Source organism: Ictidomys tridecemlineatus, chromosome 14, assembly GCF_052094955.1.
Source record: "Ictidomys tridecemlineatus isolate mIctTri1 chromosome 14, mIctTri1.hap1, whole genome shotgun sequence".
In the NCBI taxonomy this organism is placed as follows: Eukaryota; Metazoa; Chordata; class Mammalia; order Rodentia; family Sciuridae; genus Ictidomys; species Ictidomys tridecemlineatus.
The window spans coordinates 63200661-63215581 of NC_135490.1; the positions used below are offsets into that span (position 1 = coordinate 63200661).

The 14921-nt window shown below is 41.6% G+C and overlaps 1 protein-coding gene across 14 annotated transcripts in view; it reads left to right on the top strand.

Moving 5' to 3' along the window:
• The window catches only part of Tacc1 (transforming acidic coiled-coil containing protein 1), a 114904-nt gene that overhangs the window by 51238 nt on the left and 48745 nt on the right, over positions 1-14921 (top strand). For 4 of the 14 annotated variants that reach the window (XM_078031237.1, XM_021735309.3, XM_013364275.4 and 1 more), the window contains exon 2: positions 3938-4053. The exons of 1 other annotated variant lie outside the window; for it this stretch is intronic. Coding sequence is in view for 12 of the 13 variants with exons in the window: in XM_021735309.3 (XP_021590984.1) it covers positions 3938-4053 (116 nt within the window). In the remaining variant the exon portion in view is untranslated. Of the gene's footprint in view, positions 1-2078; positions 2929-3937; positions 4054-14921 lie in introns of those variants that run through there. 9 more of the 14 variants (XM_078031235.1, XM_078031236.1, XM_078031234.1 and 6 more) reach the window with 5 other exon arrangements.

Below are 14921 nucleotides of genomic sequence, written 5' to 3' on the forward strand. Positions count from 1 at the left end.
CCAGAAGTGGAATAGACATGTAAATAATTATGTTGCATGTATCATCTAAATGTAGCATGACTTTACAGGCAGTCTTGGTTTATGCCTGGCATTCTGGCATCACTATTAAGAAGACTCCCTTTCACGTTCAAAGCTATCTAAAAGCTGGGTGTGGTGGTGCATTGCAGTAATCCCAGCTATTCAGGAGACTGAGGCAGGAAGATCCAAATTCAAGGCCAGATTAGTCAATTTAGGGAAATCCTGTCTCAAAATAATGGCTGAGGAGATGTAGTTCCAATGGTAGAGCACTTGACTAGCATGCATGAGGTTCAACCTCCAGTTCTACAAAACAAAAACAAGTTTCTGTGGCTAAGGGCCACAGTAATGGTTTATATGAATGTTCAGAGGATAGAAGGCAGGAAGAAATCAGCCTGCTTTCTTAGAGTATACCCTTGAGCTAGGTGATGAAAGAAATTTGAACAGTCAAGGCCTGGGAGCTTGGGGGTGGGGATAGGAGAAGAGGTGCAGCCTAAAAATGTGCAAATCTCCGAGGCAGCGGGAAATTGTTCCGGAAGTGGCAGTTAGTTCAAGATAGGAATTGTTTCCAAAATTGACCTTGTAACAACAATCCCTCAAGGACATTTAGTAAACAGTTCTCCAGATCCTGCTGGCAACTCAGATTTGTGTTTTTTAAGAAGCACTCCCAGGTGATTCTTGGACATATTGAAGGTTCAGAACCAGTGGTCTGCTGACTGTGGCTAGGAAAATGGACAGGAACTGGGGGAACAGGAACAGCAAGATTAGAGGAGGATCACAGATCAGCCAGACCAGGGCTGACCAGTGAGAAAAGCCCTCACAAGGAAGAAGCCACTGGAAAGAGGCAGTCTATGAAAAATGTGAAGCAAGAACTGTAAATCACAACAGGGCACAGAGGGGAACAGATTCTAGAACTACTCAGGGAGAAGAATGAACCTAAACCTAAAGTTTGCCACATACTGATTTACATAGGTTAATATTTCCAGGCAATAAAAACAAATCCAGGAACCTAAGCGACATATAATCTGAAGGTTTACTTTTGAGCATAAAACCAGAGATACAAGCAGTTGGATATATTTCATGTGGACCTTAAAAAAATGTACTTCACTTCTTTGTAGTCCGTAGAACATTCATGGTAGTTGTGTTTATCTCTGAAGAAAAGGCACTGTAACGAATGCTAAAGCATCCGGATTCCTCAGCCCACCTTTTTTCAAGATACTCCCCTCCCCTCCCCTTCCCCACACTTCCAGTGTTAGGACTACCTGCCAAGCCTTATCTTGTAGTTTTGCTTGTTTCGTTACTGAATGTGTGACAGTCACGATTCGTCAGCAGTATATGTGCCAAACCCTTTCAGGGGAGATGGCCAGTCTTTTTGCAAGTTTCACTGTGACCTTGTCCCCAAATTTTGGAGCTGCTTTCTCTGTGGGAAACTGTAGGCACTTCACAGATTCACTGCAATTCTGGGAAATGACACGAGTATAAGAAACAACCTTATCCAGGCAAGGACATCATTTGAAGCAGCTGATTCATTTGGAAGTGTGTGCACTGATGATTTTGAAGAGCAATCCCGAAATGAAATCCCTTCCAGGGAAAGTGAAGAAAATCTGCTATTTCCCTTTGCCTTCAAACATAAAGATGTTTTATTTCGAAGGCTGCTGTCACCATGCCTGTTGGCTTAACTGATGACAAACGATGTCAGAAATCAAAAATTTGAAAGTTATGAAAAGCGAGCCTCAAAAAGGAGAATGGGAAAGCCATGGGGCTGTAACGTCACGGGGCAATTTTGCATCCTTTAGCCAAGACCTGGCCACTTCAGAGCGTTCACTAGTGCGGTTTGGGGAGGGGTAGGCATCTTAAATTCTTGTCCTTGGCCACTGTTGTGTCGTTGCTGAGGGATTTCCAAATCTGGGAAGTGACTGGGATGAAGATGATCAGGTTGAAATCTTCCACGCTGTCAGTATCAGGGAGGGAAAAACATCAGTCTACAGCGGTCTCGAAGTGGGTTTTTTTGTTTTTTTTTTTTTTTTTTTTTTAATATGGGGCTTAACTTCTGTGCGGTCCAATGTCATTCACGCCATGAAGTTCCAGAAGCAAAATGAAAACATAAGGGAAGGAGGAAAAGTGCAGCGTACACGAACTCAGAAAACGGATCTTCCGTGCTCCTGACGTAGACTCGTGGCCCGGGCTGCCGGGGTCCTAGCCGCTTGGCCTGAGGCGTGGCCGGGAAGCCCCCTGACCGAAGTCCAGGCGCAACCAGCGTGGCGCCGCGGCGGGGGAATCCGGTGCGCGCGCCGCCGACTTCAAAGGCCTGGCGCCGCCGCCGCCCCCGCCCGCGCGGCGCGAGTAGTACGGTCCGAGGGGGCGGCTCCTGGGGCGCGGCTCCCGCGGCAGCTGATGCGCGCCGGGCTGGCTAGGAGGCGGGAGCCCGAGACCCTGCGACCCCGAGCCGCGGAACGCTGCGGGCCGGGCCCCTGAGGAGGCCCCAGGAGAGGCATCTTCCCGGCGAGAGGAGCCCGGCGCGGGGGCCACCCTGGCCGCAGCGAGTGGGAAGGAGGACGAGGAGGAGCGGCGCTGCCTGCCGCCTGAGAGGAAGCGCTCCACCCGGGCCCCCGACGGCGCTCCTTGAACCACATCCGCGCCTCCGCCGGCAACGCTTACAGGCGCCTGTCACCGGTTCCCTCCATTTTGAAAAGGAAAAAAGGCTCTCCCCATTCCCCTACCCCTAGGAACTGGAGCCCGAGGATCCGTGCTCATGGCCTTCAGCCCTTGGCAGATCCTGTCCCCCGTGCAGTGGGCGAAATGGACGTGGTCTGCGGTGCGCGGCGGGGCCGCCGGAGAGGACGAGGCCGGAGGGCCCGAGGGCGACCCCGAGGAGGAGGACTCGCAAGCCGAGACCAAATCCTTGAGTTTCAGGCAAGTACACAGGATCCCTGCCGAGATGCAAACGTGCTGCCTGCCATCCATCCATCCTTCCATCCATCTGCGGCTCGTTCTGTGTGCGTGTGTGTGGCCGCCCACCCGCATAACCACATTCATGGCAATGCTACGTCCCTGCCCGTAACCAGGTCTCCGTGGTGTATTCGAAAGTTCGGGATGTCCTGTTTTCCCGTGTTTTCTTTCCCCCGTTTCGCTGTGAGCTTTCTGAACCCCACGCAGAATCTGCAGTCTCTCCGCATCCCCGTTTGCCTGGGTCACTTTCTCTAAGCTTCAATCCGCTCCCCCCGCCCCCCGCCCCCCGCCCCCTCTCCTACACCCAGACACACACACACATACAGGGCTAGTGTCATTGATCACTCTAGGTGGCATTTACAACCCTTCCTGTGGGGCAGAAGTCACTCCCTCCCCCTCCTGGGGCCTAATTGTGTCCCCCAAATGCAGCCATGGTAAACGAAGGTCGCGTGATGACAGGCCCTTGGCAGCTGGTGAGAAATGGTGGTCTCTGCCGAGCTGTCACCGTGTGATTGCGGAAGGCAGGTGACAGCATTCTTAATCTTGAGTCGAGTGAGTTCTAGACAGGTAGAGGCCTACCAAGGAAAAATGCATGAGTAGAATTGGCATAATTTTGGGTTGGAGACGGTGTTTTTTTAGGTCTCTAGGTTCCTGTAAGAGGTATCTTGTGAGAAAAGGAGGCTGTTGGAAAGCACTTTTCCCCCCCCCCTGTGTGAGAGGGAAAGATGACTTCACAAATGCTGAGGGAGAAAAGCTTCAGAAGATGGAGATTTCAGGGAGAAAGGATGCCAGACAGAGAAATCCAAGAGGGTACTGCTTAAAAACCCACAGGCCAACCTATGGCTGAGGATCAATTGGTGGTAAAGTTAGGGGAAAAAAAAGGATGAACTTTAACCTTTGTGGATATGTAAATTTTAAAGGGTGTGGAGAATACCGTTGAAAGTGGTAATTCCTCATTTTTCCCCCTTGGCAGCTCGGATTCTGAAGGTAATTTTGAGACCCCTGAAGCTGAAACTCCAATCAGATCACCCCTCAAGGAATCCTGTGATTCATCACTAGGGTTGTCTGGATCTGGGACCAAAACCCAAGGTAAAGAAAAACTTTTATTTTCTGCTGCTTTCATTTTAAAGTTTATAAAAGTATACATGAGGGGCTGGGTTGTGGCTCAGTGGTAGAGTGCTAGTACATGTGAGGCCCTGAGTTTGATCCTCAGCACCACATAAAAATAAATAAATAAAGGTATTGTGTCCAACTAAAAAATAAGTATTAAAAAAAAAGTATACATGAAAGAAGTGGCAGGGGCAGAATGTTAATTTAGGACCACTTAAAAGAGTTTGGATTTTCTCCTTGCTCAAAAAGAGCTGTTTTAAAAACTCCTGGTGTATTTGGAAGTCTCTTTATTTTTGTTTTGTAAACATTTTGATCATTTGGTGATCAGAGACTTTGTTTTTTCTCCTGTCTAGAGTTTGTGCATTTATGGTATGAGATTGCTATTATCAAACATGTCTGCTGGGCCCTTATTCACAGCCCCTAAAAAACAAAAAAAAATGTGTGTAGTAATACATTGCTGGACTTATATTTATATCTGGTTTCACAAATTCCTCAGGCTAAGTTGCTTTCTACTAGGGTGGTGACCAAAATTATAGATAAGAGTTGGTTTTTTTTTTTTTTTGATAGAGAGGAATCTTAAAACTAAAAAGCTGTTTCAAAATTTTTTCTCTCTTCCTATTCTACTTAAGAAAACCTGGCACATAGATTTTTCTCTTAGTTCTTCGGAGTCCAACCTTGAGCCTGTCCTTCATCAACAAAAGCTTCTGCTGTCCTACTTAATAGAAACCTTATATTTTTGTCACACATACAGTTTTACATAAAATTTCACTTATCCTAATCACATTTACTTGTTCATTTAGTAAATAGAGTGTATTGTGATTCAGCAGTGCAATCTTGCTCTCATTGAGCTAACATTTTGGAGGGAAATGACTCCTTTAACAGATAAACAAAAAAGATACATATTCAAGCAAAATCTCTATATATGTTAGCTTGAGTTAAGTTCTGTGGAAAACAGTAAAGTAGGAAAAAGAGGAATTAGGGAATATGGGGTGGTGAGAGGGAATGCTGAAAAGCAGTTAGGGGAAACATGACTGATTTTGTGACTCGAACTGAGATCTAGAAGAGGAGGATTAAGGGAGCAAGACTTGTGAATTCCTGGGAAAAGAGCCCTGTTGGCAGAAGGAATGGCATCTATAAAGATCTCAGATAATACCAACCTGCAATAGGCTGTGTGAGGCTCTTGGGTTTGGGAAGGTTCTTGGCATGTTTGAGGACAGCAGAGGCCTGTACAGCTAAAATAGAGTGACTAGGCAGGCAACAGTGGGACTGAAGTAAGGGAGGTAAGAGGAGATGCAGAACATACTGTAATGATGATTTTGGTTTTCTGAGTGAGATGGAAAGCCACTGGAAGGTATATTAACTCCCTAGGACTGCAGTGGCTTAACTCAACAGAAATTTATTTTATCACAGTTCTGGAGCACTGAAATCAAAACTAGAAGTCTGAAACCAAGGTGTTGGCAGAGCCATACTCCCTTGGAAGGTTCTAGGAATTTTTTCCTTGCCAATTCTAGCTTCTGGTAGTTATTGACACTCCTTGGTATACTTTGGCTTGTGGTATACCTGACTTCACTCTGCTTTATTGCATGGGGAGGCTTTCTCCTGTGTGTCTGTGTCTGTACATGGCCTTCCTATAAGGACACCAGTTGTTGAATTTAGGGCCCACCATAACGCAGTATGACCTCATCTTAATTATATCTCCAGAGTTGTTCTTTCTAAATAAGGGCACATTCACAGGTACCAGGAGTTAGAACTTTAACATTTCTTTTTGAGTGACACAATTCAGCCCACAATAGAGGGCTTTATGAGTATTATGCTTTGACTTTCTTATTAAAAGGCTCCATGACTGCTGTATGGAGAAGGATGTAGGATGTAGGAGAGATGTCCTTTGTATGTGCTTTCTCTATTCCAGTGTCTGATACTGTCACCTTAGAATGGTAGATACAACCAACTTCCAGTTACCTAATTTTTGAGCTGATTATGACTTCCTTGGTTCCACAGTTAATATATCTTATTACTTGATAACTTCTTTCATTGATTGCCTAGGGAAGTCAAGTCTCTCTGGTTATAGAGTTTATAATGGAGTTGGAATTATTGGTAAAATGACAATAACTTTTTGTGATTTGTTTTTGCTTAAAATTAAGAGCTCCATGCTGTGTTTCTCCTACAGTACCTTCAACCTACCCTGGGCTGCATTTTGCTGTTCATCTAGGCAGGGACTTCTTGGGAACAGACAAGTTTATATATGGAAAACTTTTGTGTGGCACAAAGCTGTGTAGCACTTTCAGTGATGAGATGCCACTTATTTCTCATAGCTTCCCTTTTCTTCTCTCGAGAGATTTAAAAGCTTGAAAGAACTGTTTGTGGTCTTCTCATCAAATTTAAATAAAGCTCATAACACATATGTTAAGTAGCTGAAAGCTTCATTGAATTGCCCTTAGCCTGGGCAGCCCTTCTTCATCATTCTATCAGCTGCTAGACTGATTCATACTGCCAGATTCTTTGCCAGTTGAATGAAAGCCTAGATGACCTAGGCCCCCAAAGACACAGAGACCCAATTGTTTGGTCTCTCCTGTTCCAGTGATTCTCACATTCTTTCATTCTGCCTGAAAGGAAAACTTTAAAACATTTTCTTTTTAGAGAGTTGTAGATTAGGAGAGTTCTGCGGAATAGTTCATAACGAAAAACTGTAATTGTAGTGGGTGGAGGATGGTGGAGTATAGTCTAGGAAATAACCCTAATATTAAGAAGTTTCTCAATTTAAGGTCTTTAAGCAATAGGATGATGACTCTTCAGCCTGGTGGTGTCCTATCCATTAGAACTTTTTGTACACAACATCTGGAGTAGTCCAGAGTCTTGTGAATTGTCTTGTCCCACATACACAGTAAGAGTGAAAATATAGGTCAGACCAGGGAAAAGTTGAGCTAGCAAAAATGCCTTAAAAAGTCATTCATGTTGAAGTTCAATTTCTGGGACTGAGTAGTTCCCTTTTTTTTTCAAAATTGTTGATTGTTTTGTATATAGTAAAATTAGTCTTTCATAGTTCCAGGACATGGCTGGATAGCAGATATAGATTATATAAGACTATATATCTTATGATTGATTTATGAGTTGGTTATCAGGAGTAGGAATTAACATTTTTATTGATCCTGGCTTCCTGATATATAATGGCCCTCAAATGTGTGGCACATGTCCCGTATACTATACCTGTGGTTTCTGTGCCAACTTCTATAATTCTTTAAATGAAGTGAACATATGACATTTCTTTTTATTGGAACTATTTTAGGAACTTACAGTATCTAAATTCTATAAGATTCTCCCCTAAGACAGAATTCTTTGTCAGGAATTAAATAGTGGATAAGGTCTTGGATTTTTTTTAAATCACAAAGATAAACTTAGTTCCAAACTAACTAGTAAAATAAAACTCTAGTCAAAGACATTTCTTGAAAATACAAGACTGGTGGCTATGAAGTCTAGGCCTACAGTTCTGGATTTTGCTGTCTGCCTTCTCCCATAAAGGATGTTTAAGCTGCTTTGTTGTATTGACTTTCCCTTTGCAGAGGAAAATATTGTGGAGGAAAATCCTCTACAAAAGGACTTTCAAATGGTATAACTCCAAGTTGATCCCTTATTTTGTTGGGAGGTAGTGCCCATGGAGAACTTAGGGACTGTAATTTTGTCCAGTTGTTTTAGCCAACAAAAACTGTAGTAGATGTACTCTGCCAGTTGAGTTCCCACATCCCCATGCTCACATATTTATAGATGTTACTTTTCTTCCAGAAAGAGAATCTTAATGCAGGGGTTTTCATATTTCCCTTGGAACAACTAGTTAAACCTGTTAGTTTGATATGTTAACTAGATGCCTAAGTATTTCAAAGATATCCTGTGTCCTCTGGAATGGAAGGAAAGAGATAATGAGATCAATCCACTGACATTTATTGCTGGAGACCTTGTAAGGAATGCAAAGTTGTTTGTTGACACAATTTTGGTAATCTAGGCCAGAATTAGCAAGCCACGGCTGAGGGGCCAAATCTGGCCTGCCATTTGTTTTTCTCTATGACCCTCCAGTGAAGAGTGAGTTTTATATTTTTAAATGGCTGAAAAAAATATTTTGTAAGGTGTGAAAATTATATGACATTCAGATTTCGAGCCAGGCATGGTGGTGCACACCTGTAACACAATCCAGGATTCTGAGGCAGGAGGATACCAAGTTCAGTTTACTGAGACCCTATCTGGAAACATAGACCTGGTAAAGCGCCTTATGTTAAATGTCCAGGACCACAAAAAAGTTAAGTTAATTCAATTTTTAAAATTCATATTTCAGGACCCATAAAGTTTTATCAGAATAGTCTGTGGCAGCTTTTGAATTACAATAGCAGGATTGAATACTTGGAATGGAGACCAAATGTCTGGCGTACATTTGGAATATTTTTATTTCTGGTCTCTTACAGAAAAATTTACTCAACCTATATCCGTACTTAGGACAATTTCAATAAAAATGTAGTTTAAATAATCTGGAATGATGACTTCAAGAATAAAGGAAGAAAAGATGGCAAGGCTATCCCTGAGTAACAAATGACCCATGGGCACTAGGCGTTAGTGTAGTCCTTTGTGGTTAAGGAAGGTTTAAGGGAGAAACTGATTTGGACTGGTCATTTTGTCTTCTTTGCAAAATGGAAACGATGTAACTGGTCTGTCAATGTACTCTATTTTTTTAAAATTTGTTTTTTAGTTGTAGATGGATACAGTATCTTTATTTATTTTTATGTGGTGTTGAGGATCAAACCCAGTGCCTCACACATGCGATGCAAGTGCTCTACTACTGAGCCATAGCCCCAGCCCCAATGTACTCTATTTTTAAATGACTAAATGATCCATAGATATGACCTGGATCTCGATAAAACTGTTACTTTTTATTTATTTTTTTTAACTCCCAGTATTAGGAATTAAACCCATGGTGTCACACATGCAAGGCAAGCACTGAGCTACATCCCCAGCCCTTTTCATTTCATTTTGAGACAGGGTTTTGCTAAGTTGCCCAGGCTGTCTTCAAACTTTCGATGCTCCTGCCTCAGCCTCCCCAGGAGCTTGGATTATAGGGGTCACTACTATGCTTAGCTGAGGGCAAGTATTTTATTCTAAGGCTTTGAGTTTTATGTAGAGACGAATACTATGCAAACATTTTTCATTAGGTATATTTTGAAGCGTTCCATTCAAATCTACAAGTAAGATTTCTAGGGATTTAGTTTAGCATCCTTTATCTGTTCTCAACAAGAGATTGCTTTATTAGTATTTCCTACAAATAATGGGATTAATACATTCCTTAATGTTACCTACTCCAATAGTCCAACCCATGTGGCTCCTTTGACAGCATCTCGGGCTAATGGTTTATTTTTTTGGTGTGATTGGCTCTTTCACAGTTCACTTTGTCATACTATATGATTCTTTTTTTTAAAAGTTGGGCACTGTGGAAATGCCACAGTGTAATCCCAGCTACTTAGGAGGCTGAGGCAGGAGGATCACAAATAATAGTTTAGTAAGACCCTCTCAGAATAAAAAGGGCTGGAGATGTAGCTCAGTTTCAGAGTACTCTGAGTTTAATTCCCAGTACTGGGGGGGTCAGGGGTGATAGTTAAGGCTTGAAAACTTTAACCATTTGATTTTTTTTTTCATATAATATTTTCAAGTTGGAAATTCCAATTAGTAGTAAATTTGATGAGAGCCTTGCTTTCTTTGTTTATTTCAGTGTAAATGAGCTGTGTAGAAAGCATCTCTGCTTCTCTGTGGTACTCCACTCAAGAGAATGTCTTCTTAGGGAAAAAATTTAAGTTTTTCCAGCAAGGACTAAGAGAACCACAGAGGAACAACAATATTTGACTAAAAAGCTCCAGGGCAGGGGAGCAAAATCTACCTTCTGAAAGTAAAGATTTTAGTAACATCCAGAATCAAACCAGTTTTTCTTTTTTAAAGTGAATAATGAAATTATGAACTTCTTAAGAAATATAATAATGATTAAACTTATTTCAGTATTGCACTTGTCTGTTTTGGGATTACCTGAATATCAAATATGAAGCAATACAACTTACTTTAGTAATTTCTGATGGCAGAGGCATTTTCTGCCTAGGTGTTTAGGGGGCCAGGAGGAGTCTGCAGTCCTAAAATTGTATTGCTGTCATTTAATGTCCCACCTAAAAATGAATGTGGCCTAAAGCCATTTAAAATTAAAGAGCAGTTATAGTGTCTTCTTAAGTGGCCAGTAATACTGCCCAGAGGAAGTCCTGGGAGTATAATCGTTTTGTTACAATCTCCTACACCCAGAATAGTGATGGGAGATCACAGCTTATCTACTTAAAGCAGCCATCTTAGTGGGGAGTTGATAAATGAAGGTTGCTGAATGCCTGGTGTCTGTTACAAAGTTGGGCCTAGAAAGGCTTTGCTTCTTGGAGGTCAGGAGCTCATCCTCACTTTTGCAGGTCCTCAAGCCTAGTTTTATGAGTTTACATAAACATAATTAGATCCCCAGGGGGTTTAGATTGATTATGGCAAATTCACAAGGGAATAATAATTATATGGAGTATTTTATTTTACTTGTTTATTGTTTTGTGACAGGTTCTCACTGTATTGTCCAAGCCAACCTCAAACTCTCCATCCTCCTGCCTCGGCCTCCTGAGAAGCTGGGTAGATAGCTGTGTATCACCATGCCTGGCTTGGAGTACTTTTTAAATTCACAAATGCAAAATGTACCTTGAAAGTTCTGTTGACAGATACAAACACTCTTCCTAGCAGTCCAAGTAGCCTCTTTCTTATGTCATTGCTGGAAATATAGCAAAGGTGCCATTTTAAGATTACCATCTAGTAGACTACTAACTTTCTATTTCAGTTGTAAGTTGTTGGATGTACTGGAAGCAAATAATTTTTGCCTATAGCATCTTACTTAGTTACAGCAATGATACAATGAAATAGGGCACATATGATTTCCACTTCACAGACTGGGCTATCAGGGCCATGGTTTTTACTCCCAGTAGTGGATCTGGGTCTTGAATTCTGCTTTTATTGACCACACATCCAGGGCTCTTTGGAACATATTATACAGCTTTTCTCTCCAGAGAATTCTGTGAGTCTCTCCTCTCTTCACTATCTGAAGAGAAAGCTTAGAGGAAATAAAGGTTCTTAAAATGTTGCCAGAATATAATGTGTGACAGGGAAATCATCCTCTTTAAATGATAGTTAAAAAAAATCAGGATATACATCTTCCACATGTGTTAATTTGGCATACATGATGTCTGGTTTGTTTTAGGAAAATTTCGAACATCAAAAGTTTGGAATTTTGCAGCACAATTTATGTACAGATTAATAGTTAGAAACAAAAACATCACTGGGTAAGCAGTGAAGTTTCATTGAAAACATTTTGCTTCCTAATGCTTAGCTTCAGCTATCAGAAGTAAAGCACAATGGACAAATTCATTAATATCTTTTGCTTTTCCTTTTCCCTTGACTTATATATGGAAGAGAAGAAGCAGGCATGTTGCAGCCTTCTGGGACTCTGCACCTGTTTGGGGGTAGAAAGAGGATGGTTGGTTTGGTTTTAGTGCTGGGGATCAAACCCAGTATGTCAAACATACTAGGCAAGTACTATACTACAGGGCTCCATTCCTAGTTCCACAAGGAATTTTTAAGGGTTCTGCATTGCTACTGTATAACTAATTATTCCAAAACTTAGCTTAAAACAGCAAACATTTATCTACCATAGTTTTAATAGGTGAGGAATTTGTCAGCAGCTTACCTGGGTGATCTAGTTCAGGTTACCTGTGAGAATGCAGTCAAGATTTTTCCCGGAAATAGTCATTTGAAAACTACACCAGGGCTAGAGTATCTTCTAATCCAGGTCACTCATTTGTCTGGCCAGTTAGTGCTGGCTGTTGGTAGGAGGCTCAGTTGCTTATTATTTGATTCCTTCCACGTGGTTGCTCCATTGTCCTTACTTTATGGCAACTGACTCCCCCAAGATTCAGTGTTTCAAGAGTAAGCAAGTTAAAAGCTGCAGTGTCTTTTGTTGACTTAGCTTCAGTAAGTGGTTCATATGCTATTTTCTTGAGATAAGTTTCCACGGTATCCTTTTGATGACATACATCAGTCTTAAGGGTGTGAATACCACGAGGTAAGACTCATTGGGGACCATCTTGAATGCTACAAGGCCCTTTTCTGCTTTTTAAAACACTTATACCAAAGGATATAATTTCACAGACTGCAAATGTTTTCCCATTGCTTGCTTCTTTTGGGGCCTCTTCACTGCCTTCCTGAACTCTTCGTATTGCCTTGTTTTCTGGAGTGGAGGAACAGAGTGGCAGGTGAGGTGATGTAGTCCTCAGCCAGTGTCAGCCTGCTGTAGAAATATCTATGCACCCACTCTGTACTGGCTGCTATTGCTTTGTCTGGAAGCTCCTCTCTTGCTGAACATTTGTCCCTCTTTTTCTTTATCTAGCATCAGCTTCCCAGCTGTGTGGGTGGTTGCTACTTTGTGAGAGAGGCAGTTGGTATTTTGAATTCTCCAGTAATTATTTTTGAAGAGATTGCACATTATGGTTGTTTGGCAGCAATAGACTGAAGTTACACAATTTCATATCTCTGCAAAGAAGTCCCATCTGTTAACACATGCACTTTCTCCCCTTGCTCTTCCTGCTGAAATACTTTAGAGATGAAGAAGTCCTATAGAAAGAGCCCTTAGATTTTGGTATGTGGTAGATGATTTCTAATCTGTATGAAATGTAACCTCAAACAAATCCAGATGGTTCCAGAACCAGTGGGCATCTCATAAGTGAGAAGACATTAATACACTTAGGCTTCCTGGGAGACAGACACTTTCTAACAGGCCCAACCCTCTGACTATATAATCCTGGCCTTCAGAGGATAGAGTTTTGAGTCTTTTTATTTTATTTAGTTGGCGTTGGGAGTTGAACTCTGGGCCTTGTGCATGTTAAGCATGTGCTTTACCACTGAGCTATCAATTCCTCAGTTTCTTTTCAAATTTAACTGCATAAGGTGCTATTTTTGGAAAATTTAAGTGTTTTTTTTTTTCATCCTTAGCACAACCTTTTTCATCTTATCAAGTGGATTTCTAGACTATTCTTTACCTATAAGTTAAGTTTTAGGTCTTAGAATGAATCTCTCCCTGGAATTAGGAGCTTATCTCAGGAAAACAACATAGCAGCTGATGCCCTATCTCAGAAAACTCAAGAAAAAGTTGCTAAACTTGCTCTCCCTCAGCACCTGGGCATTTTTTTTTTTTTTAAGAGGGTTGGAATGAAGAGGTTTAAATAGTTAGTTGTTTTGGTTCAATCAGTGTGTGTGTGTGTGTGTGTGTGTGTGTGTGTGTGTGTGTGTGTGTGGTGGGTGTTCTGCTTTGGGTGGTGAGACAGCTTCAATTACAGCATGACTAAGAGGATGTCCTGCCAAGGACTAATTGACTTGGTACTCTTCTCCCTGGCTCCATGCTTCTGAGTGGCCTGGGGTCCCAGTGGTTAAAAGGCCTTCTCATATAGTTAGTCAGATTAGTCTGTGGACAATACATTGTATCTACTTCTTCCATTTTAAGGCTGACAGCCTTGGCTAAGTGACTGAGAATATAGATAAACAAAATACATTTCAACTTCAAGGGAATCAGAGGGACTGGAAACTCAAAGACATGAAACTGGGGGGAACTCAAATTTTGGACTCTTGCCTAAATGCTAATGGGTATCTTATTAACAGTCTTCTCAGATCAAACTATTTGAGCAGAAGGGGGTGGGGCCTGCTAGAATCAACTTGTTTCCTCTCCTGCAGCTCTTGATTCAGCATGGGAAAGGGTGGGCAGGAGGGCAAGACTAAGGCTGCATGGGGCCTTCAAAGGGCCTACAAAAGCAAAAGGTCATCAAATGAAGAACAACAAATGTTAATCCTATACACAGCTATTGATATAGAGCTGAGTAGCTTCATCACTCAGTACTTATATAGGTTTTTTCTGCATAAAAAAGATAATTAAGTAAGAAGGATATACCCCTTTATGTATCAGTTGTTTGCTTCACAGTGGACCCTGATTGGGCATCAACTCTGGTAAACTCGGTTTCTGTTTGGGGAATGCAAAAAGGGAGATAGGGAATAAGTCCCTTATGGATTTCAGGGTCTAGAAGAAGCTAGCTGGGTTCCTTTTCCCATTCCTCTTGACTTTCCAAGAAGTTTTAACAGTGAAAAACAGGGAATGTGTGAGGGAGGACTTGAAAGAAGTCAGTTGTCTTCCTACCCCCAAAATAAAAGAAAAACTAAAGATTTTGGATCTTGACAATTGCTATATTTCTAGGGTGTTTCATATGCTTGGTTATATCTGTTGTAGAAGAGGGGTGATGTCATTTTTTTCTACCTCTTTCTGTAAATAGAACTTATCTAGCACACTGAAGACTTCCTCAAGAGAAATTTAAAATCCAAATGGATGTGATAGTGAGATCTGTTACCTCTTTCAAGTATGTGTCCCTAAAAGTGATACACAGAAGAGGACTCCTTAAAGCATTTTCTGAAATGTTAAGTCTGTGGTATAGAAGAATGCTATATTAGGAATCACAGGACGCTGCTCTGATCTTTTACTGTAGGGTCTGAGCCTCCATTTTGTTTTTGTTTTTACCAGTTTTATAGAGTTCACATGTCATACATTTCACTTGTTTAAAAGGTGCACAATTAAGTGGTTTTAGTATCTACACAGAGTTGTGCAAGTATCATCCCAGTCTAATTTTTAGAATATTTTATCACTCCCAAAAGAAGCCCTGTACCCATTATACCTATAGGCAGTCATATACTATTTCTCTCCCATTCCACCCTACACT